General features: G+C 39.5%; 1 protein-coding gene across 1 annotated transcript in view; it reads left to right on the forward strand.

Moving 5' to 3' along the window:
- Positions 1 to 1,335: 1,335 nt before the first annotated feature.
- The window catches only part of DNAJC21 (DnaJ heat shock protein family (Hsp40) member C21), a 33,526-nt gene continuing 7,712 nt past the window's right edge, over positions 1,336 to 27,149 (forward strand). The window contains 10 exon segments of the mRNA XM_036754419.1: positions 1,336 to 1,511; positions 11,755 to 11,774; positions 11,776 to 11,849; positions 13,693 to 13,816; positions 14,231 to 14,353; positions 14,675 to 14,979; positions 15,994 to 16,145; positions 22,468 to 22,555; positions 24,232 to 24,393; positions 24,863 to 24,905. Coding sequence (XP_036610314.1) covers positions 1,415 to 1,511; positions 11,755 to 11,774; positions 11,776 to 11,849; positions 13,693 to 13,816; positions 14,231 to 14,353; positions 14,675 to 14,979; positions 15,994 to 16,145; positions 22,468 to 22,555; positions 24,232 to 24,393; positions 24,863 to 24,905 — 1,188 coding nt within the window. The 5' untranslated portion in view covers positions 1,336 to 1,414.

A 27,149-nucleotide genomic window follows, 5' to 3' on the forward strand; every position in this document is an offset into this window, starting at 1 on the left:
CCACCATCACTAAATGCCACCAACTGGCAGGTCAGCCTAATGGCCCGGGGAGCAGACCAACAGCTCCACTTTCAGTCTTGCCTTTGAAGCCATCAGCTCTGGAAGCAACTCTGGTAAGCTGTAGCCTAGCAACAGCTTCTTTGGGAGCTCTAGGCACAGCTACCAAAGACTTAGAAAAGAAAGTTCTCACCGTCAAAATCCTTGGCACCATCAAATGATTCAGCCTCAAAAATTGATACAATTTTTATCTTTGGAAATAACATTAAAGAAGATGCATTACCATCTGCTTTGCTGCTGAATCCTCCTCGTTCCTGCCTCCTGGCTTCCCTGGTTTCCTTCAAGTTTCAGCTAAAGTCTCACATTCTACATGAAGCCTTTCTCAGTCCTTCTTTATCTTAGTTCCTACCCTATGAGACCTCCACTGCTCCACTTATCCATTGTCTATCTTGTTTATATATAGTTGTTTTCATGTTATCTCCTGGTTAGATTGTGAGCTCCTTAAAAACAGGGGTTGTTGTTGGTTTTTTTCCCCCCTTTCTTTGCACCCTGGGCACTTAGCACAGTTCGCGGCACATAGTAGGTGCTTAATGCTTGATGACTCAAACTCTAAAGACCATGGGACTTTTCCATCTGACATATCTGAAACTTCCAGTGTTGTATCCCTTTTTAATTGTGAGCTCCCTGAGAGCAGGGATTGTCTTTTTCTTTTCTTTTTTATTTATTTATTTTTGACTTTTTCTTTTCTTTTTGTATCCCCGGGGTCTGGGTGCAAGTGTACCAAGTTTTCCCACGTCACTCTGCTGTTGCTTAGGCCTCTGTACCCGCCTCCTCTTGTCCAGGCTCCGCCCCTCCCATCTAGGTCCTGTACCCTACTCTGAGCATCGCTCCTCCAGGCTTTGCTTTGCTCCGCCCCGTATTGGCTAGGCCCCACCCCTTCCCCATTTCCGGCCCGCCACCTCCCACCAGGGCTCCCCACCTCCTTTCTAAACTTCATCCCCTAATCCGAACCAGTTTGTTTTAGCTTTGCTCGGCTCCTTCCGGCCCCGCCCCTACACCCACTGATCCCGCCCTTCCGCCTAGGCCCCTCCTCTTTAGTCTTAGCCCCGCCCCCACCCCCTCCTCTTGGGCCGGTCTAGGGCCCTGCTCGGGACAGACCGGGCCTCTGGGCTCCTTCCGGGACAGGCCCCACCCCCTCCCCATGTGGTGCCGCCGCCGGCTCCGGCTCCGACTCCGACCCCGACTCCGACTCCGACTCCGGCTCCGGCTCCGGCTCCGGCTCCGACTCCGGCTCCGGCCCCGGCCCCGGCCCCGGCCCCAGCTTCACTCCCCTCGGTAGCTGCCGCCGCCGCTGCCGCTCTTCCCGAGGCCAGAGGAGGAGGAGGACGCAGCCTCCCGCCGGGCCCCCGTTCCCGGCATGAAGTGTCACTACGAGGCGCTGGGGGTGCGGCGCGACGCCAGCGAGGAGGAGCTGAAGAAGGCCTATCGGAGGCTGGCCTTGAAATGGCACCCGGGTAACTACCGGCCCCGGGGCCTGACCCCGACCGGACCAACCGCCTCGTCCGGCCGGGAATCAATGCCCCATCCCCCATCCCGCTCCCATCCCCAGCGAGCGCTTTCCTCTGCTCCCCCCTCCCCGACCCCTGCGATCTAGACAGGTCCGCCTCCCCTCCTTCCCAAACAATCTGTGGCTCCCTCCACCCCCTGCGACAGGTTTCTCCCCGTCCTGAATGCTCCCCATCCTCATCTTATCCATTGAGTAACTTGATCCCTTCCACTCCCAGGTGGGAACCGCCCCCTCTTCTCTCTCCACCCCCCACCCCCATGCTGCCCGGGTCCCCTCCAGACCATCCCCCTGCCGCCCTTCTCCCCCTCCTCTTAGTCGCTCTGCTCCTCTTGGCTTCTCTGCAGGGAGAATGCACCCCCACCCCCAAACTTTAAAGCCGCATACATGTCATTTATATAATAGAAGTAGTATTTCTTGCTGTTATAGTAAGAGAAGGGAAGAAAGGGAGGGGGAGGGGGTCAGGAAGGGGTTGGGCAGGCAGAGAGCATCAGCCCAAACACATTTGTGCAGGTGCAGGCTTGCCACCCCTCTTTCTTGCGTAGCCTGCAATTGATGGCTCCCTCCTGCTTGTCAGGCCGCTATTGAGCTTCTGGCCGTGGGGTCCCATCTCTGACCCTGGCTGGGTGACTGACCCTAGGCAGGATGCACAGTGTCCTCCGTGCCTCAACCTCCTCCTCTGCAAAATTAGAGTGTTGGCCTCTAAATCTGGGGTGATCTTTGTCGAGAACCGTGTGCTGGAACTTCCTTTTCAGAGTACAACTTTCAAAAATACTCTTTTGTCTCTTAGGGCCTCCTGTTTCCAAGAAGCCTTTAATTTTAGCCACGTGGAAGTATATTTCTAGCTCCAATGTCTCCCATTTCTCTACCTGTAGTGAAGTAAATCTCTAACCAGGTTTGCTCACCAGTTTTTCAGTTGAGACATGGCATTATTCAGACTAATAGGGTTTTGGGGGTGTAATCAATGGTAAAGTTTTAAAGCGAAATGTCTAAGAAACATGGCTTCTTTGTGGGTTTTGTATGGTATTTTAGACCCCACCCGAGTGATCTGTGTGATTTAAGTCACTTAAACTTTCCATTTGTGAAATTACACAGTGGATGAAGATCAATTCCTTTGGGGGGTATAGTTAAGATATTTTGTTATTGTCATTAATTCATTAGTCATGTTCGTTGAGCTCCGGTGTGCTAGGTGTAGTATGGGGAGATAAATGAATAAGACATAACTGGATTCTATAGTTTGAGTGATTAACACAACCTGGTAATAGCAGCATTCAGGATGGAAAATTTGTGAATCAGGGATACCTTTTAAAGGGAATAATTTCCAGCTTCGCAGCATTTTGTAAGTTGAGGAATTTTTTTGATAGGCCAGTGGTACGTATTTTAGTGTCTGGATTCGCCTGTCCAGTGATTTTTGTTTCATAACTAGTTATGTATAGTTATTTTAAACAGGATTATTCTATACCAAAGTATAGTTCAATGAAATGTAATATAAAACCAAATGTTGCAAATTGAAGTATTAGTTTCAAAAAGAAGCATTAGTAAGAGATAAAACTTAGTTTTAAGATTTTACATTTGAGGGGTTTTCCAGCTTTGGCTTTGGTCCATTCCCTATCCCCAACAACAGTAATAAAAATCCCTAAAGCAAACAGACAGATCAAATAACTGTATATACAAATCATCAAGAGCCAGATTTTTTTTCTAAAATCAAATTGATAGCTTTACCCAACTTTCAGCTTTGTCATTTAAACTTTCTTTATATATAGAGTGAGTAATAATTGTTCTTTATTATCTTACGTGAAATGTCGGAAGTTTCAGTCTTTGATGATATCTTTATATATCCAAAATGGAGATTTCTATTAATTTGAAAAAGGGTTTCCTTAGCTTTGCCCCGTTCAGTGTTTTAATTAATGGTTTAGATGAACACATAGGTTGTATTTACCAAATTTGTGGATCATATAAAGCTATTAGTAATAACTAATTCATTGGATGACAGAATCAAAATCCAGTATGAGATCAGTGAATAGATATGTGAGGTTGAAACCAACAAACTGCAATTTAACAGCAATAAATGTAGTCCTGAATTTAGGTTAAAAAAATCAATTATACAGGTTTAGAATGGATGAGAAGCTCTGTATGAGCAAGTAGCATCATTTAAATACTAATAACACAAATAGAAGGATGTCTTGGCAAGACTGCTTTTCCTCTTACTGCCATTGTAACCTAGGGCAAGTCGATTAGTCTCTGTGAGTTTATTTTTCTTGCTTGTAAAATGAGGGAGTAACTAGTCACTTCTAGCTCAAAACCAGTGTTTCTGTGATCTTTAATTGCTGAAATAGCTGCCCAGCAATAAAAACTGCTGTTTTGAAAATTGTGAGTCCATTACTGGATGTGTTCAGGTAGAAGCTGGATTATCATGGTTAAAATTTTTGTTTTTATTGTGAACTTAATCATCAACAAATGAACATATCAATATACACAAGAGGCTTGTACAAGAAACCGTGAAACACGTATAGTTTGTTTTTTAAGAAGTATATATACATAAAACAATAATATAATATAGTATAATGTTTAATAGAGAAGTAGTAAAATTATTCTGTGTACCCCTTCTGAACATTTTTGTTTCCTGGGCATTTAAAGTAAGTTTTATTTATGCGTTTTCTTTTTGTGTGTCTGTCTTATCAGTTTGTACTAAACTTATTTCCTTTACTCCACCTCCCAGAGTAGAAACCCAACCTTCTAACAAATATGTAGAATCCAGCAAAACAAATCAACACGTAAACCATATATGAGAGTACATATCTCCATCAGGAGGTGGCAGGTGTGGTTCATTATCGGTCTTTTGAAGTTTGATTAGAGTTCATAGGTATTTTAAAGTCATTTTTCTTCATATTATTGTCATTGCCTATATGGTTGTACTGGTCCTGTTCATTTCACTGTGCTTCCTATGTCTCTCTGAATCAGTCACATTGCATTCATATACCACAGTTTATTTATCCATTCCCCAGTTGATGGCCAACTGTTTTGTTCCAGTTCTTTGCTGCTACAAAAATTGCTTCTATAAATAATCTTGGGCATATGTATCCTTTTCTGCCATCTTTGATCTCCATGGTATTTGTGGCTTATAATAATATTGCTGGGTCAAAAGGTATGTATAGGTTAGTGTTTTTTAGGGTATGATTTCCAAATTGTTTCCTAGAATTGTTGAACCAATTCACAGCTCCACAAATAGTTAATGTGCCTGATGATCATATGTTAAGAATGTCATAGATTTAGTACCTTCATTGACTGTGAGGTTGGAGTAATTCAACTCTAAGGTCCCTTGACTTGTAACTCAGGATTTTTTAATAGGTTTTATTGGTATAGGGAGTTCCTGGATGAGGGCACGTCTTCCACCAATCCAGATCTGTACTTTCTCTGAATTACATGGGGTGTTGAGAGGCTGTGACTGCCATGGTCCTTTATGTTTCAGAGGTGGGACTGAAACCATGTCTTCCTGATTCTGTAGCTGGCTATCTGAAAATCTATACCACCTCCAAGATTACAAAATTTAAATTCGACTAAAATGTAAAGTTTTTGAATTTGGAAATAGGTCTGTGTAACTGCCGTAAGTAGGTAATCATCACCACCACCACCACCACCATCATCATGCCATGCATTTATATAGTCTTTCATGATTTACAGAATGCTTTATGTTGATGATCTGTTTGAATCCACCAAACAATACAATGATGTAGGGATCAACTGTTATAGGAAAACAGTGCCAGAGGGGTCAAGTAACTTATGTAAGGTAGAATTGACTTATAAAGTAAGTGATAAAGTCACAGCCAGTGCAAATGAAAAATCCATCTTTGTGGAAAATATTCTTAACCAAATGCTTAGGTATACATGCATTTCAATTTATACCGAAATATATTGCTGGTTTCTAGATTTGGAGGAGTTCCACCCTGTGGGAAGGCCAAGATAGTTTGGTGGCTGTTCTGGATGCTGTGAATCTATTTTGTGGCCTCTGGAAGATTCCTAGTCTTCTAGAGGGTCTTCAGACTAGGGATGGCCAGAACTGCTTTATACCACAGCAGGTTATCTCCACTCAGATTCCTCCAGACCCCAACCTGGGCCAGAATTGTCTAAGCCTTAGGATACACAAAATTTGAGATTTTGTCTCCAGATATACCTTGGATCCAATGTTTTCCAAGCTGAGTTTTACCTTTTTCCCCTGCTAAAAAAAGTTACCCTTTATACGTACTCCCAGATTATAAAATCACACTTCAAGTAGTTTAACCAAACTTCCAGTTTTTTGTGTAATAGCAGATTCACTTTGAAGTTAGTTGTATTTATTTAATTTTGATGCCTTTTGTCATTACATTGCAGTCATTTCAACCTCCATCCTCCAGATTGAATCTCTCCCTTGTGAAAAATGAAAAAAATTAAGCAAAAACTTCTAGTACAATGATTACATCTGACAGGGTATACACTATTCTGCCCTAGTAATGTTCTGATTGTGTCCTCAGACGGAGGGGCCTAATTCATTAGCTAGTGTCCATTTATTTTCTCTTATATTATTGTAGCCATTGTGCACACTGTTCTTTTGGTTTTTTTGTTAGTTTTTTTAAACTATTCTTTCTTTGCTACTTTGGCTCACTAGCTAGAGCACTGGGCCTAGAGTGAGAAAGATCCTAGCTTAAGTCCAGCTGCCTTAATACTTAATAGCAACATGACCCTGAGCACTTAACCTCGTTTTGCCTTAGTTTCCTCAGCTGTAAAATGGGGATGATAACAGCACCTATCTTGCAGAGTTGTTGTTAGGATCAAATGCAATATTTATTAAAAAAAAAACAACAAAAGTTCTTAGTTTGGTTCCTGGCACACAGTAGGTGCTAAATAAATGCATATTCCCTTGTTCTTCCCTCCCTTAACTGGATGTCCACTTTCATTCCGGTTCTTTGCTGCCACAAAATGGTGCTTTGAATATTTTGTTAGAGCATTGTTTCTGTCTTTGATTTCCTTGGGTTGTATATCTAATAGTAAGATTCCAGGTCAGAGGCTAGCGTAATTAATTTTCTTGCATAATTCAAAATTGATACCTAGATAGTGAAATTAGGGAAGGTGAAGCTTGGATCCTGCTTTTGCAGAGATCAGGGATTTGACAGAAGTCTGCAAAGGTTTAGTACTAAGGTGTTGGCAGGCCTCTTTAGATCTAGAAAACATTTTATTATAAAGGGTCGATGCAAATTACAATACTTGAAGTATTATAATTTGGTTTTGAGCAGGCTTACATTTGCACTCTGAACCTCTGTGGTGGGATCTAAGAAGCAGAGAGCTCTACATTGGGAAGCTAGGGGTGGGGAGAGGGGTTGCTGATACCAGCACCATAAGACTTGTAATAGTTTCTTCTGGCTTTATAGAATAGAATATCGTGTTTCAATGTAACCTTTTGGAATCCCTTATGTGGACTTGGAATATTTTTTTTAAGGGAGGCAAAAAGATTTTATTGTTTTCTGTGGTTAGGGAAATATAGTGAATGAGAGGGGACTACCTCCGTGCATCAAGATTTATTTTTGGGGGGCAGAGCCACGATGGTGTCTGGAAAGCAGGGATTTGGTTAAGCTCTCCCTGAGGTCCCTCCAAATACTTATAAAAATGGCTCTGAACAAATTCTTGAGCTGCAGAAACCACGAAATAGCAGAGGGAAGCAGGACTGCAGCCCAGGACAGCCTGGATGGTCGCTGGGAAGGGTCGCGGAGCAGAGTCCTGTGTGGGGCACGCCAGGACCAACCAGACTGGGAGCCGGGTGGAACAGGCGTGGCGCCCTGGATCAGTGAGCTGTGGCAGTTACCAGACTTCTCAACCCACAAATGCCAAAGACAGCACAGCAGGTTAGTGGGAAAAGCTGCTGGGACAGAGTGAAAGGAGTTTGTGGTCGGCCACTGCGCTGGGGACTGCAGAGGTGGTGCAGCTCTGAGGCTGCTTCCAGAGCTACAGCTGCAGTTGCTTCTGGCCCCAGGCCCACCTGGTGGGAGGAATTAAGCGGCAGACTAGAGTGGGAGTGCAAAGCCTGTTTTGCCCTGCCTGGATCTGGGCTGCAATCCTGGTTGGCGGTTCTTGGGGGAGAAGGAGCGCTGGTGTGGCAGAGCTTGCTGTGTAGAAGTAGCTCTGAAAACAGCAGCGCAGCCCCTCAAGTTTGGGACAAAGTACTCTCAACTCTACAAGCAGTTGTACCCTGACAAAAAGCTCAAGGGTCAAGTAGTTGGCTGGGAACATGAACAGGCAGTGAAAGCAATCTCATATTCCGACTCAGACTTTGGAATCTTTTTTTGGTGACAAAGAAGACCAAAACATACAGCCAGAAGAAGTCAACAAAGTCAGCAATGGTCTCAGCTGTTTGTTGTTTGAGCTGATGACTGGCGCTTCCCCTGGGGGAGCAAGGTTACATCTGGGCTCCCGGTGTTGACCCCTGCCGACTCTGCCCCTCTGGGACTAATGAGCTTCTAGTATTTGTCCTGTGAGGCACCACTACTTTCTCTTCTGTTTCAGTTCTCTCTTTTTTTTTTTTTTTTCCGAGGAATTCTCTGGGTGAGGGGGGGAGGGATTAGAGCCGTTTACCTGGCCATTGAGTCTTCCGGAAGTTCAAGAAGCCAAGTTCCTGGGTTTTGCAAGCATCAGGAGTGGGTGTTTTCACGGCCGGTGGTGTTGCGCTGCCTCTCCTCGCTCCCACAGATTGCCGTCCTGTGTTGGGAGGCCTGGGGATCTCCGCAGGTTTCGGGCGCCCAGCTTTCTCCCAGCCCGTCTCCCACGTGGATTTCCCGGCCGGCCGCTTCCACCTTGGTCTGGAGCAGCTCCGCACCGAGCACTCTCCGAGCCTACCGGTTCGTTCCTCCGGCCTTTCAGACTCTCCCGGCTCGGAAATTTGCCCCACGCAGACTGCTCGCGGTTTCTGACTCTCTCAGATCTGCTCAAATTCACTTTTTTATGGGAATCTGACAGACCTTGTGAGAGAGCTCCGGTAAGACGCTGCCTTCACGCGGCCATCTTGGCTCCACCCCCAGAAGTCAACAAAGTTAAAGAGCCTACATTAAAAGCCTCCAAGAAAAACATGAACTGGTCTCAGGCCATGGAAGAGCTCAAAAACGATTTGGAAAAGCAAGTAAGAGAAGTAGAGGAAAAACTGGGAAGAGAAATGAGAAGGATGTGAGAAAACAAGGAGACCCAAAAAAGTACTGAAGAAAATAACACCTTAAAAAATAGACTAACTCAAATGGCCAAAGAGCTCCAAAAGGCCAATGAAGAGAAGAATGCCTTGAAAGGCAGAATTAGCCAAATGGAAAAGGAGGTCCAAAAGACCACTGAAGAAAATACTACCTTAAAAATTAGATTGGAGCAAGTGGAAGATAGTGACTTTATGAGAAATCAAGATATTGTAAAACAGAACCAAAGAAATGAAAAAAATGGAAAGCAATGTGAACTATCTCATTGGAAAAACCACTGTCCTGGAAAGTAGATCCAGGAGAGATAATTTAAAAATTATTGGACTACCTGAAAGCCATGATCAAAAAAAAGAGCCTAGATATCATCTTTCAAGAAATTATCAAAGAGAACTGCCCTGATATTCTAGAGCCAGAGGGTAAAATAGAAATTGAAAGAATCCACCGATCGCCTCCTGAAAAAGATCCCAAAAAGAAAACTCCTAGGAGTATTGTTGCCAAATTCCAGAGCTCCCAGATCAAGGAGAAAATATTGCAAGCAGCCAGAAAGGAACAATTTGAGTATTGTGGAAACACAATCAGGATAGCACAAGATCTAGCAGCTTCTACATTAAGGAATTGAAGGGCTTGGAATATGATATTCCAGAGGTCAAAGGAGCTAGGATTAAAACCAAGAATCACCTACCCAACAAAACTGAGTATCATGCTCCCAGGCAAAATATGGATTTTCAATAAAACAGAGGACTTTCAAGCTTTCTCAGTGAAAAGACCAGAGCTGAATAGAAAATTTGACTTTCAAACACAAGAATCAAGAGAAACACGAAAAGGTAAACAAGAAAGAGAAGTCATAAGGGACTTACAGCTGAACCGTTTTGTTTACATTCCTACATGGTAAGATGTGTGTAAGTGTAATTCCATGAGACCTTAGTATTAGGGTAGCTGAAGGAAATATACATACATACTACATACATGCATACATATATATATGTATGTGTGTATATATAATATGGAGAGAGGAGAGAGAGAGAGAAAGAGAGAGAGAGAGAGAGAGAGAGAGAGAGAGAGGAGAGAGAGAGAGAGAGAGAGAAGGAGAGACTGGGTACAGGGTGAGTTGAATATGAAGCGATGATATCCAAAAAAAATCAAATTAAGGGGCGAGAGAGGAATATATTGAGGGAGGGAGAAAGGAAGAGATAGAATGGGGTAAATTATCTCACATAAAAGTGGCAAGAAAAAGCACTTCTGTAGGAAGGGAAGAGGGGCCAGGTGAGGGGGAATGAGTGAATCTTGCTCTCATCAGATTTGGCCTGAGGAGGGAACAACATACACACTCAATTGGGTATCTTACCCCACAGGAAAGAAGGAGGAAGGGGATAAAAAGGGGGGAAGATAGAAAGGAGGGCAGATAGGGTGAGGAGGTAATCAAAAAGCAAACACTTTCGCAAAGGGACAGCATTAAGGGAGAAAATTGAATATAAGGGGACAGGATAGGAGGGAGCAAAATATAGTTAGTCTTTCACAACATGAGTATTGTGGAAGGGTTTTGCATATGATAGATGTGTGACCTATATTGAATTGCTTGCCTTCTTAGAGAGGGTGGGTGGGGAGGGAAGAGGGAAGAGAATTTGGAGCTCAAAGTTTTAAAAGCAGATGTTCAAAAAAAAAATCGTTTTTGCATGCAACTCATAAATAAGTTATATAGGCAATGGGGCATAGAAATCTATCTTGCCCTACAAGAAAGTAAGGGAAAAGGGGATGGGGGGGAGTGGAGTGACAGAAGGGAGGACTGACTGGGGAACAGGGCAATCAGAATATATGCTGTCTTGGATTGGGGTGGGGGAGGGTAGAAATGGGGAGAAAATTTGTAATTCAAAATCTTGTGGAAATCAATGCTGAAAAGTAAAAATATTAAATAAATAATAAAATATCAAAAAAAGATTTTATTTTGTAAATTCCCTTTGGAGAGGAAATTATAGGTAATGTGGGCAATGTACAGTATGATTTAATGTTAAATAAAACATCCTTTTAAAGTATACCTGAAGAGTTATTTTTTGTGGCAGGAAGGTAAACCTGGCAAAGCATAGTCAAAATAATAATGGACTTGGAGTCATGAATTCTGTCTAGTTTCAGTTCATGGCTCTGAAACTTTGGGTAAGTGTCTTGTTTTCTTAGCTATAAGATGAGGATACTGCTACTTGGGCTAGCTGCCACACAGGTTGTTGTGAGGAGTGTATTTTGTTTAAGGGCTGAGGCCACGGGTACTTAACTTTTTTTGTGTGTCATGGAGCCCTTTGGCAGTCTGGTAAAACCACAGAATATTTTTTTTTAAAAGCATAAATTAAACCCATAGATTACAAAGGAAACCAATTTATTAATATACAGCAAATAAAATATTAAAAAATCAAGTTCACAGACTCCCAGTTAACCTGTGGCCTTGATAAATATGAGTTGTTATCTTTAAAGACCATGCCAACATGGAGACAAGTTTTGGCAGGTTTTTCTAATCAGCAAAAGATTTGAATCTGGTCTGAGTGACAGATGGCGAATTTGTCATTCAAGGAAGGACCCAGTTAAGTGTGGAGAGAGTTTAGCCACAAGAGTTTATGAACATTGTTTACTACAGTGCGGAGGCCTTGTGGTCAACATGAATGGAGGGAGCACCAGACTAACAAAATCACAGGTCTTTTGAATCGAGTGAAAATGTATATGAAGTGACTTCTTCATTAGATGAAGCACTGGATGGGGCAGGCTGCACCCTACTGAGTCATTATGAACCTTTAAGTGTCCTTACATGGACCTAGATGCTAAAGCAAATGTGGAGTTATTCTTTATCTGGTCACTTAGTTTGTGTTGATTTATCTGATATTTGTATAAGGAGAAAAAGCGCTTTAGAAGCCCAAGCCAGCACCTAATGCTTTGCCTTAATTAATGTTTCTTAAATTGATTTGAGCTCTTATTCTTTAGATGTCTAATTTTGATGATTTTTTTTCACAGATAAAAATTTGGATAATGCAAGCAGAAGCAGCTGAACAATTCAAATTAATCCAGGCGGCGTATGATGTGCTGAGTGATCCTCAGGAAAGAGCATGGTAAATAAGATGTTTTCGTGTATGTGTGTGTGTGTGTGTGTGTGTGTTGTGTGTGTATGTATCTGAATATTATATATATAATATATGTAATTATATACACATACAGAATTGTCAGTAAAGGAATCTTTTTTAAAAACATCTTTATGTTGTTTTGTATCTAGCATGTTAAAACATGCTACATAGGTTCAGATTTGCTTCTATTAATATAAGTGTATTAGTGTATTTATAATTTAATACTTATTTGTTAATTATTAATAATTAGCATAATATTAATTACATATGGTGTATTTATTCAGTCTCACCTATAATGACTTCTTATTTGGTGAGGTCACTCTGCTTGTCTCTGTAAGGCAGGAATTCTCAACCTTTTTTTGTGTCATGACCCCTTGACAGTCTGGTGAAACCTAGGACCACTTCTCAGAATTGTTTCTTTAAATGTATAAAATAAAAATGCCTAGAATTATATAGAAACCAATTATATTGAAATAAACTCATAAAAAGTGTGTGTGTGTGTGTGTGTGTGTGTGGTGTGTATGTAGTTTGTATAAAAACAAGTTCATGAGCCTCTATGGGAAAGTATAGGGCAGGGTACTGGGTTTCAGACAAAAAAACCTCGAAGCACATATAAAGCAAATACTTGAAAAAATGTTTTTAATGTTCATAATTTTACACATAAAACTGTATGAAAAAATTGGGCTTTAAGCCTTTTTTCCCTAGATGGGGCTTCCTCTCTTCACTTAGTTTTATTGGAACAATGGAGTAACTTGATAAATTACTTTTTTAGATAAATTGAAATCTTTGGTGGAGTTTTTGGTCTTAGTTGTCAGTCATGAATGAAATTTTATGAAATGGATTGTTGTGTGACATGTCCCAAGGATGTGTAAAATATTTCATTTACAAAGAGCTGGCAGTACTCTTTATCACAGATTTTTTTTTGGCATGTGTTATAGAAAATTTTTAGGCAATATGGGAAAGTAGAAAGAATTCTGCCTATTTATTGGAAGATGTGGGTTTATATCCCAGTTCTGCTACTGTTTCTCTATGTAGTCTTGGACAAGCCAGTGAACCTGGCCAGCCAGTAGCCTCCTCATCTTTAAAATGAGGGAGTTGGGCTAGATGATCTCTGAGGAGATTGTTACACCAAAGGATACAAAATCCCAGGGTGTAGACCCACCACTGGAAGGGAACCTCTCTTCCCTGCCTCCTCTATAGAACTAAACATGCAGCCCAGCCCCTCTGAGGAGAGGACCCAGAGAAAACTCCCCTGATTGGTGTCAGTAACCAAGGTTGCTCCTGGATGATAGCGTGAGGAGCTAGAGTGTGAGCTCCTTGAGTCAAGTTCTCTGGTTTTTTGCCTTTCTTTGTATCCCCGGTGTTTAGCACAGTGCCTGGCACATAGTAAGCCTTGAATAAAAACTTGTTGATTGAGGTTGAGAAGGATGGCCACCTCTTCTGTCTTCCATAAGAAGCAGTGAAAGAGCCCATCCCCTCCCCCTTCTTTTGTCTTTCTAGTACCATCTGTCTCCTGCCTCCCAGGCTTGATGGCAGCAAGGAGCAGGAGGTGTTTATTTTTCACATTCGCTAGATGGAAATAACATGCTTTATTATATTCCTCTGCTTGTCTAAACTGAAAGCAAGAATTTAATGAAGTTAATATGAAGTTGGGGTCATTTTCTTGTCATCATTAATAATTATAAAGTCTTTAGATATTCCTGTTTTTCCATAACATTTTTTGTTGTGTCTTAGACACATATCAAAGTAATATATTTTGGCTTTTCCAGAGTAGAGCATTTTGAAATTCCTGTTTAGCCTGCCCACCGTGATATTGTTGTATTTCTCTTAGGTATGATAATCATAGGGAGGCTCTGCTTTAAAGGAGGAGCTGATGGAGATTATCAGATGACAGCTTAGATCTACTGCACTATTTTACTGTCACCTGTTATTCTGGGTATGGAGATGATGAAAAGGTAAAGCAAATGTTTGAGCTTAATGTCTTCCTTTCACACCAAGACCTGCTGTAGAAAGAGTCTATAGCAATGGTTGAGGCTTGCTACTGCAGAAGGAGAATAAAATTAGTTGAGTTTGGCAAACAGAAAAAAAAATTGCCCAAGTAGTTTAAGTTTTCAGCCAGTGATAAACATTTAATCAAAATCATATTGCACTTGGGTAACATAGCACTAATTACACCTAGATCCAGGGTATAGTTAGACTGAGTTGGATGCACTTTTATGGGCTTTGGAAGCTGGGGTTGGTTTTGGTTTTCTTGTTTTGGAACATTGATGATGTTTTTCACGTGACTAAAGTAATGATCTTGTTCTGTAGCTGGAATAGGAAAACAAATACAGATTTTGTGTCCTAGTAACAATTGTTTCATGTTTCAGGGCTTTTATGCAGTGTACCGTAATGTTTTTGAAATGATTGTGAAGGAAGAGTTAGAATCTAGGATCGAGGATGACATTGAAGAATTCCCAACGTTTGGAGATTCCCAGAGTGATTATGATACGGTAAAAAGGCCTCTTAAAAAAAACTACTCACTATTTTATAGTGTTGATTTTATAATTAATCTTTTAATGCTAGTTTCTGCCTTTCTGTTGTCTCCATTTTCACATCTTTTCCTTGTTTTTTATCCTTGTATTGTTTCAGTGTCTCCTTTTTTTCCTACTAGGTTTTTTCCTTCCCTTTTGGAAGTTACTTATTCGATAAAGATTTTCAGGATGATTTTCCTTCCCGTCCTAAGAATGATAATTCCACAGAGTGAAAACACAGCATAGAAACGTTTTGTATCACTTACCCAGGTGATAATGTTTCCGTCTTTCTCCCTGTAGGTAGTACATCCTTTCTATGCTTATTGGCAGAGTTTCTGCACTCAAAAGACTTTTGCTTGGAAAGAAGAGTATGACACCCGACAAGCTTCCAATCGCTGGGAAAAGCGTGCAATGGAAAAAGAGAACAAAAAGACTAGAGACAAAGCAAGAAAAGAGAAGAATGAGTTGGTTCGTCAGCTAGTGGCCTTTATTCGGAAAAGGGATCGAAGGGTTCAGGCTCATCGAAAACTTGTGGAAGAGCAGAATGCAGAAAAGGCCCGCAAAGCAGAGGAGATGAGGAGGAAGCAGAAGCTAAAACAGGCCAAGTATGGCTTTGTCATCAACTGTTTTTTTTTTTCATTTGTTTTAATAAGTAGCAAGGAATTAGACATGAATCATGATGGCTTCCCCTTGAGTCTGATTCCATAGCATTTACACACATTTGTTCTTCGTTTCTTTGCAGGTTTTTTTTCATATGATGTCAAAATAGAAACAAAAAATTTTATGCTGGTGTTACTTTGCCTCATTGGTTTTTATGAATGACTTGTGATTTATCTTAAGATTCTTTGGTGTAAAATGTAAAAGTCTTTCTAATTGAGAGGCAAAGTGACAAAGTGAATAGCTGGCTTTAAATAAGGATAACATAGGTTCACGTTTTTCCTCTGCCATTTACTGGCTGTGTAACCGTGGATAAGACTTCTCAGGGTCTCTGAGACTCCTAAGTTATAGGGCAGATGCGCATCTGCATGTGTGGAGTGAATTTCCTCCCTAAAGAGCTTTCTATTCCAGTGACATTATATTAGAGTGAGACTAAAAAGAAAATTTCTAATTATGAAATGAGCCCACAGTATAGACTAAATGTTCAATTGATTTTAATTTCTACAAAATTTTGTTATTAGAAAGTTAGGACAAAATTGGTGAATTTGTAGTTGACATAGCTTTCTTAAAATGAATTTCCCAGAGTTAGGAGTTAAGCACAGAGCTGTAAGATTAGAAACCATACAGTTTTCATCAGTACTTGAAGAATTCCATAATTTCGTCATTGTAACTACTTTCTCCACATCCTCAGATAATTTCTCCATGCCTTGGTAGACAGTTTTCATGAATCACTTTGGGCAAAAAACTCATGACTTGGTGGCCTGTCTTTGGAGCATGTCTCTCTATGCCTGCCAACATGATAGCTAGCAATTGAGAAGCTCGTTTCCAATGGAGAAGACTTTTGAGCTATCTAATCTCAGAAATAACTCTATGGGAAAGCAGAAGCCAGAGGTGTATGGTTTGGTGGGATTTTTTTCCCCTCAGTGTGATGTGACTAAGATATTACTAACTGTGTGTTTAAGGTTGGCAGAGCAGTACAAAGAACAGAGCTGGATGACTATGGCTGACATCGAGAAGGAGCTCAGGGAGATGGAAGCCCAATATGAAAAGGAGTTTGGAGATGGATCTGATGTAGAAGAGATGGATGAACAAGAGACAAAGGAGGGACAGAATGGTAAGCAATTTTAAAAGCAAAGCACACCTTTTTGAGAAGATTTATATCCGACTTTTCTCTCTTACAACCAAAAAAGCCCAACAGAGTGAGTTAGCTGAGCAAAATAATCTTTAGACTGAGAGCTGAACTGCCCCTTTGTTTTCCCAGCCTGTTTAGGCTCAAAAGAGCCTTGTGAAAACACTCGTGATTGGTAGGTTCCAGTGTAGCTCATTACGTACAATGCATACATAGGCATAGGGAATGGACCTCAGATTTTCACTGGTAAAGGGCATTCCCAAGTGAGCAGACTCCTTCTACCAGTGCAAGCTGGCACAGTCTCTGCAGCTGAGAGTGAGAGAGTTACCTAGAGTCCTGAGTGTTGAAGCAACTCCCTTGGAGTCATGAACCGGTACATTACAGAAGTGAAACTTGTACCCACGTCTTCCTGGCTTTGAGGGTGGCGCTGTACTCACTGTGCCACACTGCCTCTCAATTTATGCACGCGCACTATAGGATAAATAATGTGCCACAGAAGACAACCATTGTGTAGAGGTAAAACGTAATATCATGTTGCTTGCTAGTCTCTGAATTAGGTGTAGGTTCTCTCACAGAATTACAGAATTTTAGAGACAGAAAGACCATCTAGTCCAACTCTTGAGGACCAAAGAGCTTAAAATATCTTACCCAGGGCCACACAAAAGTTAGCCAATGGCAGATCTAGAACTAGAATTCAGGCCTTCTAACTCCTAGGCAATGGGGAAAGTGCTGAGCTTGGAGTCAGGAAGATCTGAGTTAAATCCAGTCTCAGACACTTCCTAGGTGTGTGACCCGGGGCAAGTCACTTAATCTCTGTCTGCCTCAATTTCCTCAACTGTGAAATGGGGACAATACTAGCATCTACCTCACAGAGTGGTTATTGTGAGGATCAAGTGAGATAATATTTGTAAAGCCCTTAGCATAATGCCTAGCACATAGTAGGAGCTATATAAATGCTTATTCCTTGTCTCTTTCCCTTCTCAGGCTAGTGTTCCTCCCACTGTATTTCGTTGCTGGTTGTCACAGAGCAGTTTCTCTCTAAGCCAGAGTTTCAAAGGAATTTTCCCATCAGGGCATCACAAGAGTACAAACAGATGCAGTATACATTATACAGTCATCAAAGATGTCACTTAAGCATTGACAATTATTACTGAAGAAACTTTGTCTTGCTGCTGCTAGACTGTTCTAAGAGGAATTAATTTGAACAGTCATAGGTTCTATCAAAATGTCTATCTGTACAAGCATATGTTTGCTAATCTAATTCCCTTGAAGGGATAGAATTGCATATTTTCATTTATCCAGGGTGGCTAGAAGAAAGGATTTCTGTTTAAGGGAATCCAGTGAGTTGTTATTGTTGTTGTTGGGGTGTGTGTGTGTGTGTGTGTGTGTGTGTGTGTAAGCATGTAAACATTTAACAACTGTGAAGCACTAGAGAGATAGCCATGGGTAACCTCTCTGAGGTTTAAATTACAGAGAAGGCACTGATCTGCACTGGTATAGGACTGAAGAAATCACAGGACTACTTTAAAAAAAGATAGAAGGAAGGAAGGAAAGAAGCAAAGAAACAAGAAAAGGCACTATGAAATTGTAGGAAGGTATTAATATTACTATTTTATGATTAACCCAAATTTGCCATATATAGATAACCAATTGTCAAATATTCTTAACACTAAAGGACCTAGTGATTTAGAAAGCACTTTGGGGTCTTGCAGTGTGGTGCAATCATTATAGATTAGAGGTGATAAATGTGTAGAGATGATCTATGCTGTTCTAACCCAGAATCACGAAGAAGGGACCCCAGCAGTCACCAAGACCACTCATATTTGATTGAGAATTCCCTTTACAACATTCATGACAAGTGGTCATTTAGTTAAATTCTATAGACATTTATTAGGTCTATCTTAAGGAGCTTGCAATCTAGTTTTCACTTGACAGTATCTAGTGAAGGAGCATATCCTAGGCAAAGGTACAAATAGAGGAGATGGGGTGTCATGCACAGGTTACAGCAGACAGGCCAGTTTGGCAGGAGCTTAAGTGTGAGAGGAAGGAATAATATGTAAACAATCAGCTTGTGAAGATAGGTTGGAAACAGTTCGTGAGGGATGCCAAAATGCCATTTAAGAGAACTTTATTGCTTCACTTGAAGGCTCCGGGGAGCCAATGAGGCTTCTTAAGTAAATGGGGGACATGATTCAACCTATACTTTAGGAATACCAGTTTGCTAGCTGTGTGGAGGATGGATTGGAGATGGAAGAGACCTTGTGCAAGGAGAACAATTGTGAGACTATTGTAATAGTCTTTCCCAGGTGTTCTCAAGCTTTTTGATTGCATGATTCCTTTACATTCTTAAAATTTATTGAGGACTTCAGTGAGTTTTTGTTCATGTGGATTATAGCTGTTGATTTTTACCGTCTTAAAAATAAAAGCTGATAAATGTTTACATTTTATTTAATTAATTAAAGTAATAACAAACCAATAATATGTTAACATGTTTTTATGAAAAATAATTAAATTTTCAAAAAAATTAGTGAAAATAGCATTGTTTCACATTTTGTAAATCTCTCTAATGTCTGGACAAGACAGCTAGATTTTCATATCTACTTTATTCATTGTGTTTTGTTTTCAGTGTATGAAGAAAATCTGGGCTCCTACAGATAAATAGTTGGAAAAGAGAGGAGTATTTTAATAGCTTGTTTTTGATAGTAGTAGTACCCATGTTATGGGTTTATTATCGTTATTTTGATGAATTAATAAATAAAATGTAAGCATTTATCAGTTTTAACGTCTAATATATTAGGTAAAAATCCATAGCTATTGATATATCAATAGCAGTGGTCAGTAGGTTGCAGGTCCCACTCTCCTTCCTTTAGTCCTTTGGCACTTCTCCTTTTCCTCATGATCTTTCGGGGAATCGCTGATAGTGGCTTCATTGCCAGTTCTTTGAGTTCACTGGGGTGGAATTCATTTGGGTCTGGTGACTCTTGAATGCATCTAGGTGCTGTCTTATTCTTTCTTTACTTATCTTTGGTTTCAACTACCTAATTGTCATTTTTATTTTTTCCTTTCCAGTTCTAAGATTATTCTCTTTCTAGAGAAAACAAAAGCAGATTAAAAATTAGTTTTATCTTGTCTTCCTTGCCCCTTATCAAAGTTCCATCCATAGTGAGCAGAGATCCTATTTCCTCTTTGATCCTTTAAGCCTTCTTTTCTTTAATGTAGCTAAAAACCCTTTTGTGGTCCTTAGCATTCCTTGCTCAGCTGATTCTGAGCTTTAGTACTCACTGGCTGACGTTATTCATATAGAGCCATGCTGCATTTTAATAGTTTTTTTTTTCCTGTTGCCTGCCTTTACTTCATATTCTGTGAAAGTCTAAAAAAATCTAAGTTGTTTGATGTGTTCCCTGTTGAACCACATACGCCTTTTCAGATAGCTCCTCCTTTACTGCCTCATTGGTATTTTTTTCTTTGTGTTCTCAGAATTTAATTCTTGAGATATTCCCATCCTTCTTGGTCTAATTTTCCTAGAGAGTTTTAGGCAGTGGTATCCTCCATTTCCCAGGATCTATGGGTGGAAGAGTCAAATTTGGGTTTGATAAAAAGAAAACTTCTTATCATTTAGAGCTCTCCAAAAATGGAAGGAGCTGCCCTGGGCACGATAGGAGACTTCCCTTTGGACGTCTTTAGGAAAGGCTGAGTGAACACCTGCCAAATGTGTTGTAGAAGGGATTCTGTTTTTGGTATTAGTTGGACTAGATGGCTGCCAAGCTCCCTAAAATTCTGTGATACAGGCCTAGATTCTTTTCTCAGAGCCCTTTGAAATATGTTCTTCTAAAATTCTGTTCTTCTAAAATCTACAGTGTGTACTAAGAGTACATAGTTTTCTTCTATCTCAGTTTCCAAGATGGAGGAGGTCACTTCGGTCCCAAGTTTCTCACATTATACTTCAACTACTAGTTCCTCTTTGTTGGTGATGATCAGTGGCCACTCTGCTCATGGCTCCTTCCACCTTTTTGAAAAATGATGTCTTCATTAAATCTTTGTATCATTCTACAATATTGTAGTTGGAAGGTGCAAGAGATTGAATTGATCTTTAACAGGATAAATCCTGAAAATTGTTTCTTTTAGCCAGTCTTTAAGACCAATTTATTTATGTGTCATTTGCACAGCCAGACAGTAGTTAATGGAAAAAAGATTAAGGGAGTTTTAGTAGCTTATAGGCAAATCTCAGCATGAATCAACATTGTAATGTGGGAGCAAAAAGGCTTGTGAGGACTTAGGAAGTTCTAATAGAGACAGAGTCCAGAATAAGGGAAGTGATAGTACCACTGTACTCTGTCCATAGACCATTCCTGACATATTGGGTCCAGTTATGGGAGCTACATTTTAGGCCAAGAGCACTGACTAGTTGTACAGCTGGGAGATATGGAATACAACCGTCTTTGAAGAACTGAAAATCAGTATAACACAGAGGAAAATGGAGAGGCACATTGTCTATGAGCTGGCTGTGATGTAACCAACAAAGGACTTGGAAGAACAGAAATAAAAGGTGTTATCAGGAAAGTGTGTGATCAAAAAAAAAAAAAAGAAAATAGGCTGGTCATGTGGAGACCTTGAGGGATGACTGGTGGATAGCCCTGTTGTTAAGTTATGACTGACTCTTCATGACCCTGTTTGGGGTTTTCTTTGCAAAGATACTGGAGTGGTTTGCCATTCCCTTCTCCAGCTCATTTTATAGATGAGGAAACTGAGGCCAACAGGGTTAAATGACTTGATCAGGGTCACACAGCTAATAAGTGTCTGAGGCTGGATTTGAACTCAGGTCTTCCTGATTCCAGGCCCAGTGCTCTATCCACTGTGTCACCTAGCTGCCCAGAACAGCCCTAGTGTTCACTAGTATCCTTATGATGTCAAGAGCAGGCAAGTAATGCTGTTGTCATGTTGGGTGGATCTCCTTTGGTGAGCTTATGGGAGGACATGGATAGGAGTCCATATGGATCAGGCAGGTCAGTGTGGATGAATTGCCATCTGCATCATTAGAGGAAGAAACATCCAAGTTGATGAGGTCACAGGTTCACTTGAGTATTTGCTCCTGGAGTAGCTAGAGAGCGAAGAATTCAAGGAACTGGGAATGTTTAATTAAAGATGAGAAGACTTAAGGGAAGCATGACCTGAGCATAAGAAATCATGCCATAGGAGCATTGACTTAAAAGAACTCAAGATATTTAACTTGTAGAAGACTAGGTGTGGTGGTATTGAGGAGAAGGGAATAGAATCATATTTATTCCCTTCTCCTCAATAGTTACCTTCTAGCATTTGAAGGACCTTCTTGTGGAAAGGAGATTAAATTTGATTTTCTTTACTTTCCTGCCAAAGGGTAGGACTACAGACAATGGGTGGAAGTTAAAGAGGCAGATTTATGCTAAATAGAAGAAAGATCTTCTACCCTTTCTAAAAGAGGATCATATTATCTTGGGAGATAGTGGGTTCCTCATCACCGTAGACATCAGGCAAAGGCCGAAAAACCACTTGTCTGAGGCATTAGATAGGGTATTCCTGTTCAAGGAATGGGCTTGGGCCAGGTGAACTCTACTGTGACTTGAACTCTGAGACATCAAGATTTTTCAGTTCTGCTTATTTATTTAATAGAAATGGACAGGAGTGTTGCCCACACCCTCACTCCCATTAAAGAGCTTTCTGCGAATATGGATCCTGCATGTTGTAACATTACAATTTTTTTCAATTGCTGTGTAACCTCAGGTATAGGAAAAATATCTAAAAAGTAAATGACAGATCTCAGGCTTACGTAATAGTGTACATTCATGACCTGCCTAATAATGATGAAACATCATTGGTTACTAAGTCTGTTCAGAGATCGAAAGTCATAGTTGTCAGCAAGTTTAATTGAAGTCTAGCAAAGTAAAAAAAGCTAATTAGAATCCCTTTTGATTTTTTTGTTTTGTTGTTTTGGTCTGTGTTGAAGAACCTGAATAAGAATACTAAGTATATATTGTTTTAGGGAATGACATCAAAAACATTCACAGTTCATGAAGAGTTGCTTTTAAAGAGGTTCCCTCAGGACCACAGTTTCCCTTGGTTTTAACTAATGTACTTTTTTCCACTAAAAATCTAGGTGTATTAAAGTTGTTTGGTGCAGGAAGAGAAAACATCCCTCTAGGAGATTAAAGTAACAGTTTGCTGTCTCAGTCCAATGTTAGAACATTATTAAGGGATTGTAACTTTGAAGATAGTCTATATTTTTTGTATTTAGACCATTTGGGAATTGTTACTCGGAGATTCTTTCTCTTAGGTAAACTAAGTGACGAGGGTGAAGATGCTGAAATTTATGATGATTTGTATTGCCCAGCATGTGACAAATCCTTTAAGACAGAAAAGGCGTAAGTAAATTTCCTTCTTTAAGTGGATAACCTTGTTTTTTATTTTTATTACTTTTCAAAAATAGGCATTGATACCAATTATTATTTTATTAGAAATAAGCATTTTCTATTTTGAGATTCTTTAACATCATTGCTTGTAACAGTGACTTAGAAGGCCTTCAGCATATTATTGAGCCTGAAAAGGTAGATTGGGCAAGTACTGTTGTCTTTACAGATGGGGAAACTGAGGCTTAGAGATTAAATGACTTCCTAAAGTCACATAGGTAGAATCGAGATTCACATTTGTTTTTTCTGTCTCTGGTGGCTGTATTCTTTACTTTTAGTATTTGATTCTTTGAATGGTCCTACACATTCTGCCCCATAATTAATTATCTACTTATATTTAGCAGTTTAAGGTTTACAAAGGGCTTTTTTCACAACAACCCACAGATCTAGAGGGAGTACAAGATTTGAGAAATTGAGTGCCTTGGCTATGATCATAAAACTGATCAGTGTCTGAGGCAGGAGTCAGACCCATGTCCCCAGACTTCAGGTCCAGTGATCTTCCTTCCTTACTGATTTAATGAACTGGGAAATATCAGTGAGATAGTGTTTTAAGAGGTGAACAAATCATGCTTAATGATTTTCTTATGTCCTCTGCTGGACTTGAGATCTCTCTACTTCCCCATCATATTTCTGCTGCTAGCCCACAAGCATTGCCAGCTAAACTTGATGAGGTACAGGGACTTTATCCAAGGAGATCAAATTCTGGAGATGGTAGGAAAAGAGGACCAAAAAGAACATTGCTGAGGAAAGAACAGAGGGAGAAACATGGCAAAGATAAAGCTGCTTAAACAAACACATTGAGAAAAAGGAAGAGAGGAATATCAACAGTGAGAAAAAAGGAAGAGATAATGTATGGGAGAGGTATAAAACACTATTACTGTGAGAGAGAGGAGAGAGAAAAAAGAGAGAAAGGAGAGAGATCAAAACCCAGAAATCCCTACAATCACAGTTAGCAGTTCTCTCACCCCTTCCTTTAGGCCACAGAAGAGAGGAGCCCTACAAGGAAGAGACAGGAAAGTGGGGTGGAAAAGAGAGAAGGAACCTGAGGAATTGAAGGAGGACTGCTGAGGAACTTAAGATGCTAAATTACCACCATATTGACTTAGTGTCACTTGGTCACCTCTTTGTCCTTTCTCTAATTATTTCAAGTGGCTTTTCCCTTGACCTCTTAGACTGTGGTGTCCTTGACAGGTGCAGATTTCTCTTGTACCTATCTTATATATCCCCAGATACAGAGTTGTTTTGTTTACAGAGGAGGTGCTCAATAACTATTTGTTAGTGAAATGATAGGAAGGACAGAGCAAAGACAACATTGCAACATTAAATACAAAGCAGAACAGTGAAGAGAACTAGAAGGAAAATAGCAAGAAAGCAGGGGGTGACTGGCAGAAAGAGGTACAATGAGGTTTGAGGAATCAAGAAAACAAGGCTGTTGCTGTATCTCTGGTTTTCCAGTGTATCAGTGCTTGAGTGCTCCTAACTTGGGGTTTTATTTCACTTTCTAATATCTTCACTGCCAATTTAAAAGAATTATTTAGCATTCACTATGTAGAAGAACACTTTACTAGTAATAATAATCATGCCTCATAAATTATATTGCAGTTAATAACACCATCTTGATGTTCTTGCAGCATGAGGAATCATGAAAAATCAAAGAAGCATCGGGAGATGGTTGCTTTGTTAAAACAGCAGTTGGAAGAGGAGGAGGAAGATTTTTCAGCACATCAACAGGCAAATGAAAATGGGTTGGATGCTAACACAGAGGAAGAAACAGAAGATACACCAAAGCAAAAGTACTTTTAAGTATACAGAATTGCCATAAATTGATAATATTTAGGTCTAATTGTATTTGTTAGTAGCATTTTCTCAAAGAAGTTGTTATTTTGTAGTACTAATTTAGAGAATTTATTTTCCTTCTGTCTAATATGAAGAGGCAGATTTCTACTTGAAATACCTTTTTTCTTTTTTTTAAATTATATTTTCCAAAAAGTATAGTCTTCTATTTTATGGGTAAACAAACACCAGAATTGTTGATGCTTAGTTAATTGTAGGCTCTCTGGGATACTGGCAGTTTAATTTGAATCACTAAATATTTTAAGTTCCCTAATGTGATTTTTTCTTAAAGTAAAAATTCTTTCATCCTTTCAGAGTTGAATAATATTGAAGCATTTTGTTCCCAGGGTTTAAATATTTTTCTTTGGCTTAGAATTATTAAATTTTTGTATAATTAAGTATTTAACAATATTTTTGCTTACTTTTTAGACTTTCCAAAAAACAGAAGAAAAAGAAACAGAAATCCGTGCCGGTATGTTGAAAGAGAAGACTTAGTAACTTTAAACATTAAATGTCATTATAATCAAACACAGGATATTTAGATAATACAAAATAATATATAAATTTTGAAGAGATTTAAAAAACTTCCATCCTGGATTTCCATTACTGACAGAAAGAGTCAAAGGGCCCAAAGATAGTATTGGCTTTTCAAATTTTGAAGAGTGTTTTCCTCTTGAATGTATAAACATATGTTTTTAGAATGTTGTTCTTGCATTGACTCACAGGCAGAGATCTTTCTTATATCTAATTCTGTGTTGCATATTACATAGAAAGATTTTTAAAGTAGACATTTGATTGGAAGCCTATGGTGATCCTTGGTCTTCATGTAGTTTTGGTCCCTTTAACTCAGTTTCATATTTATTTTAGTTCTAAATCAACATATGACTTTAAAAAGTCACATAATAAATAGATTAGAGGAGCAAAGAAGAAATTATCTTTTGGATCTATAGATAGGGGAAGAGATCGTGACCAAACAAGTGATATAGAGGATCACAGAAGGTGGAAAATTTTGAAGACATAAAATTAAAAAAAATTTTGTGCAACTAAAGCCAGTGCAGTTAAGCTGAAAAAGGGAACAGTTGACCAGGGAAAAAAATTTTTTTAAGAAAGTTTCTCTGATAAAGGTCTCATTCCTAAGATAGATAAGGAATTGATTCAAATTTATAAGAACAAAAGACATTCCCCAATTGATAAGTGGTCAAAGGATGTGAAAGGTGGTTTTCAAAGGAAGAAATCCAAGGTACCAACAACCATATGAAAAGCATGCTCCAAATAACTAATAATTAGGGAAAAATAAAGTAACTCTGAGGTTCCACCTTATACCCATTATATTGATAAATATCACAAAAATGGAAAATGACAGATGTTGGAGGAAACAGGCATATTAACATACTATTGATGATGGTGTATGTGAATTGGTCCAGACGCTCAGGAAACCAGTTTGGAACTGTGCCCCAAAAGTCACTAAACCGTATACTCTGCGACCCAGCAATACCACCACTAGTCCTATACCCTAAAGAAACCAAAGAAAGAGGAAAAGCTCCTGAATGCACAAATATATTTAGAGCAGAGTTTTTTTTTAAGTGCTTTGTTTACTAGTTGCAAAGAACTGGAATCATTTGGGGAATGTTGAACAAATTAGGGTGTACAAATACATTGGAACATTATCGTGCCATAAGGATTGATGAAAGATCAGTTTCAGAGAAACCGAGGTGAGCGGAATTAGGAGAACAGTTTTTACAAGAACAAAAAACAACGTAAAGAAAAACAACTTTGAAATACTTAAGAACTTTGAGCAGTGTAATGTCCTCCACAGATTCAGAGAACTGATTATAAGCCATGTTACTCACTGGCTGACAGATATGTAATATTATTATGACCAATACAGGGTTTTGTTTTGCTTAACTATGCATACTGGCTATAAGGATTTTTCTTTCCTTTTCATGTGGCCAAGTGGGAGGTGAGAGAGTTGAGAGAGGGGAGTAAGGATAAGGTTAAAAGAAAATGAGAACAGAAAAGAGGTTAGAAGGAATTACAGACAAATAGGATAGCTTTGAAAGTTACTCAATGAATTTATTTTAATTTACTCAATGTTACTCAATGAATTTAATGCCTAAAAGAAAGGCAGGCTCTATGTTATAGAGAATCACTGTTTCAGATATAATCATATCCTGTTCTACAGTATATATGGAAATGTTTGTTATATTTGTTAAGAATGAAATGAAAAAAAGATTTATTTAAACTCCACACTCCGTGGGACCCTATTTGGTTATTAAGATATTATTTAGAAGTAAGATCCTGTTGGATTTTATCCAGTAATCACTACAGTAAGTCTCAAATAATTTTTGCCACCAGTTTAAGTTATTTTTTTATATAGTTAGCCTGCCAGATCCTTGGGTGAGGTAGATGCTTTTGAGCCCATAAAAATAGGATGAATTGATGCTTGTATCTATCTTAACAAGGAAGCTAAGAAGATTCAGTATATTTCTGAAAACAATGGATTTCAATTTATACCACCAAATAACTTCTATTTAAAAGGACAGAGGATGCTTTCAGAAGAATTTAGGTCATGAATACAGATGCTAACTTTTCAGTGTAAGAATCTTGGGTTTAGCTTATTTGTTCAAGAGACTATGTTAGTTGTTTATTCTTTAATCACCTTTTCCAGGAAAGATAGAGCACCAAATTCTTTATGATTCTAGTTTTCACTTGAGAT

The sequence above is a fragment of the Trichosurus vulpecula genome, chromosome 1 (genome assembly GCF_011100635.1).
Source record: "Trichosurus vulpecula isolate mTriVul1 chromosome 1, mTriVul1.pri, whole genome shotgun sequence".
Classification (NCBI taxonomy): domain Eukaryota; kingdom Metazoa; phylum Chordata; class Mammalia; order Diprotodontia; family Phalangeridae; genus Trichosurus; species Trichosurus vulpecula.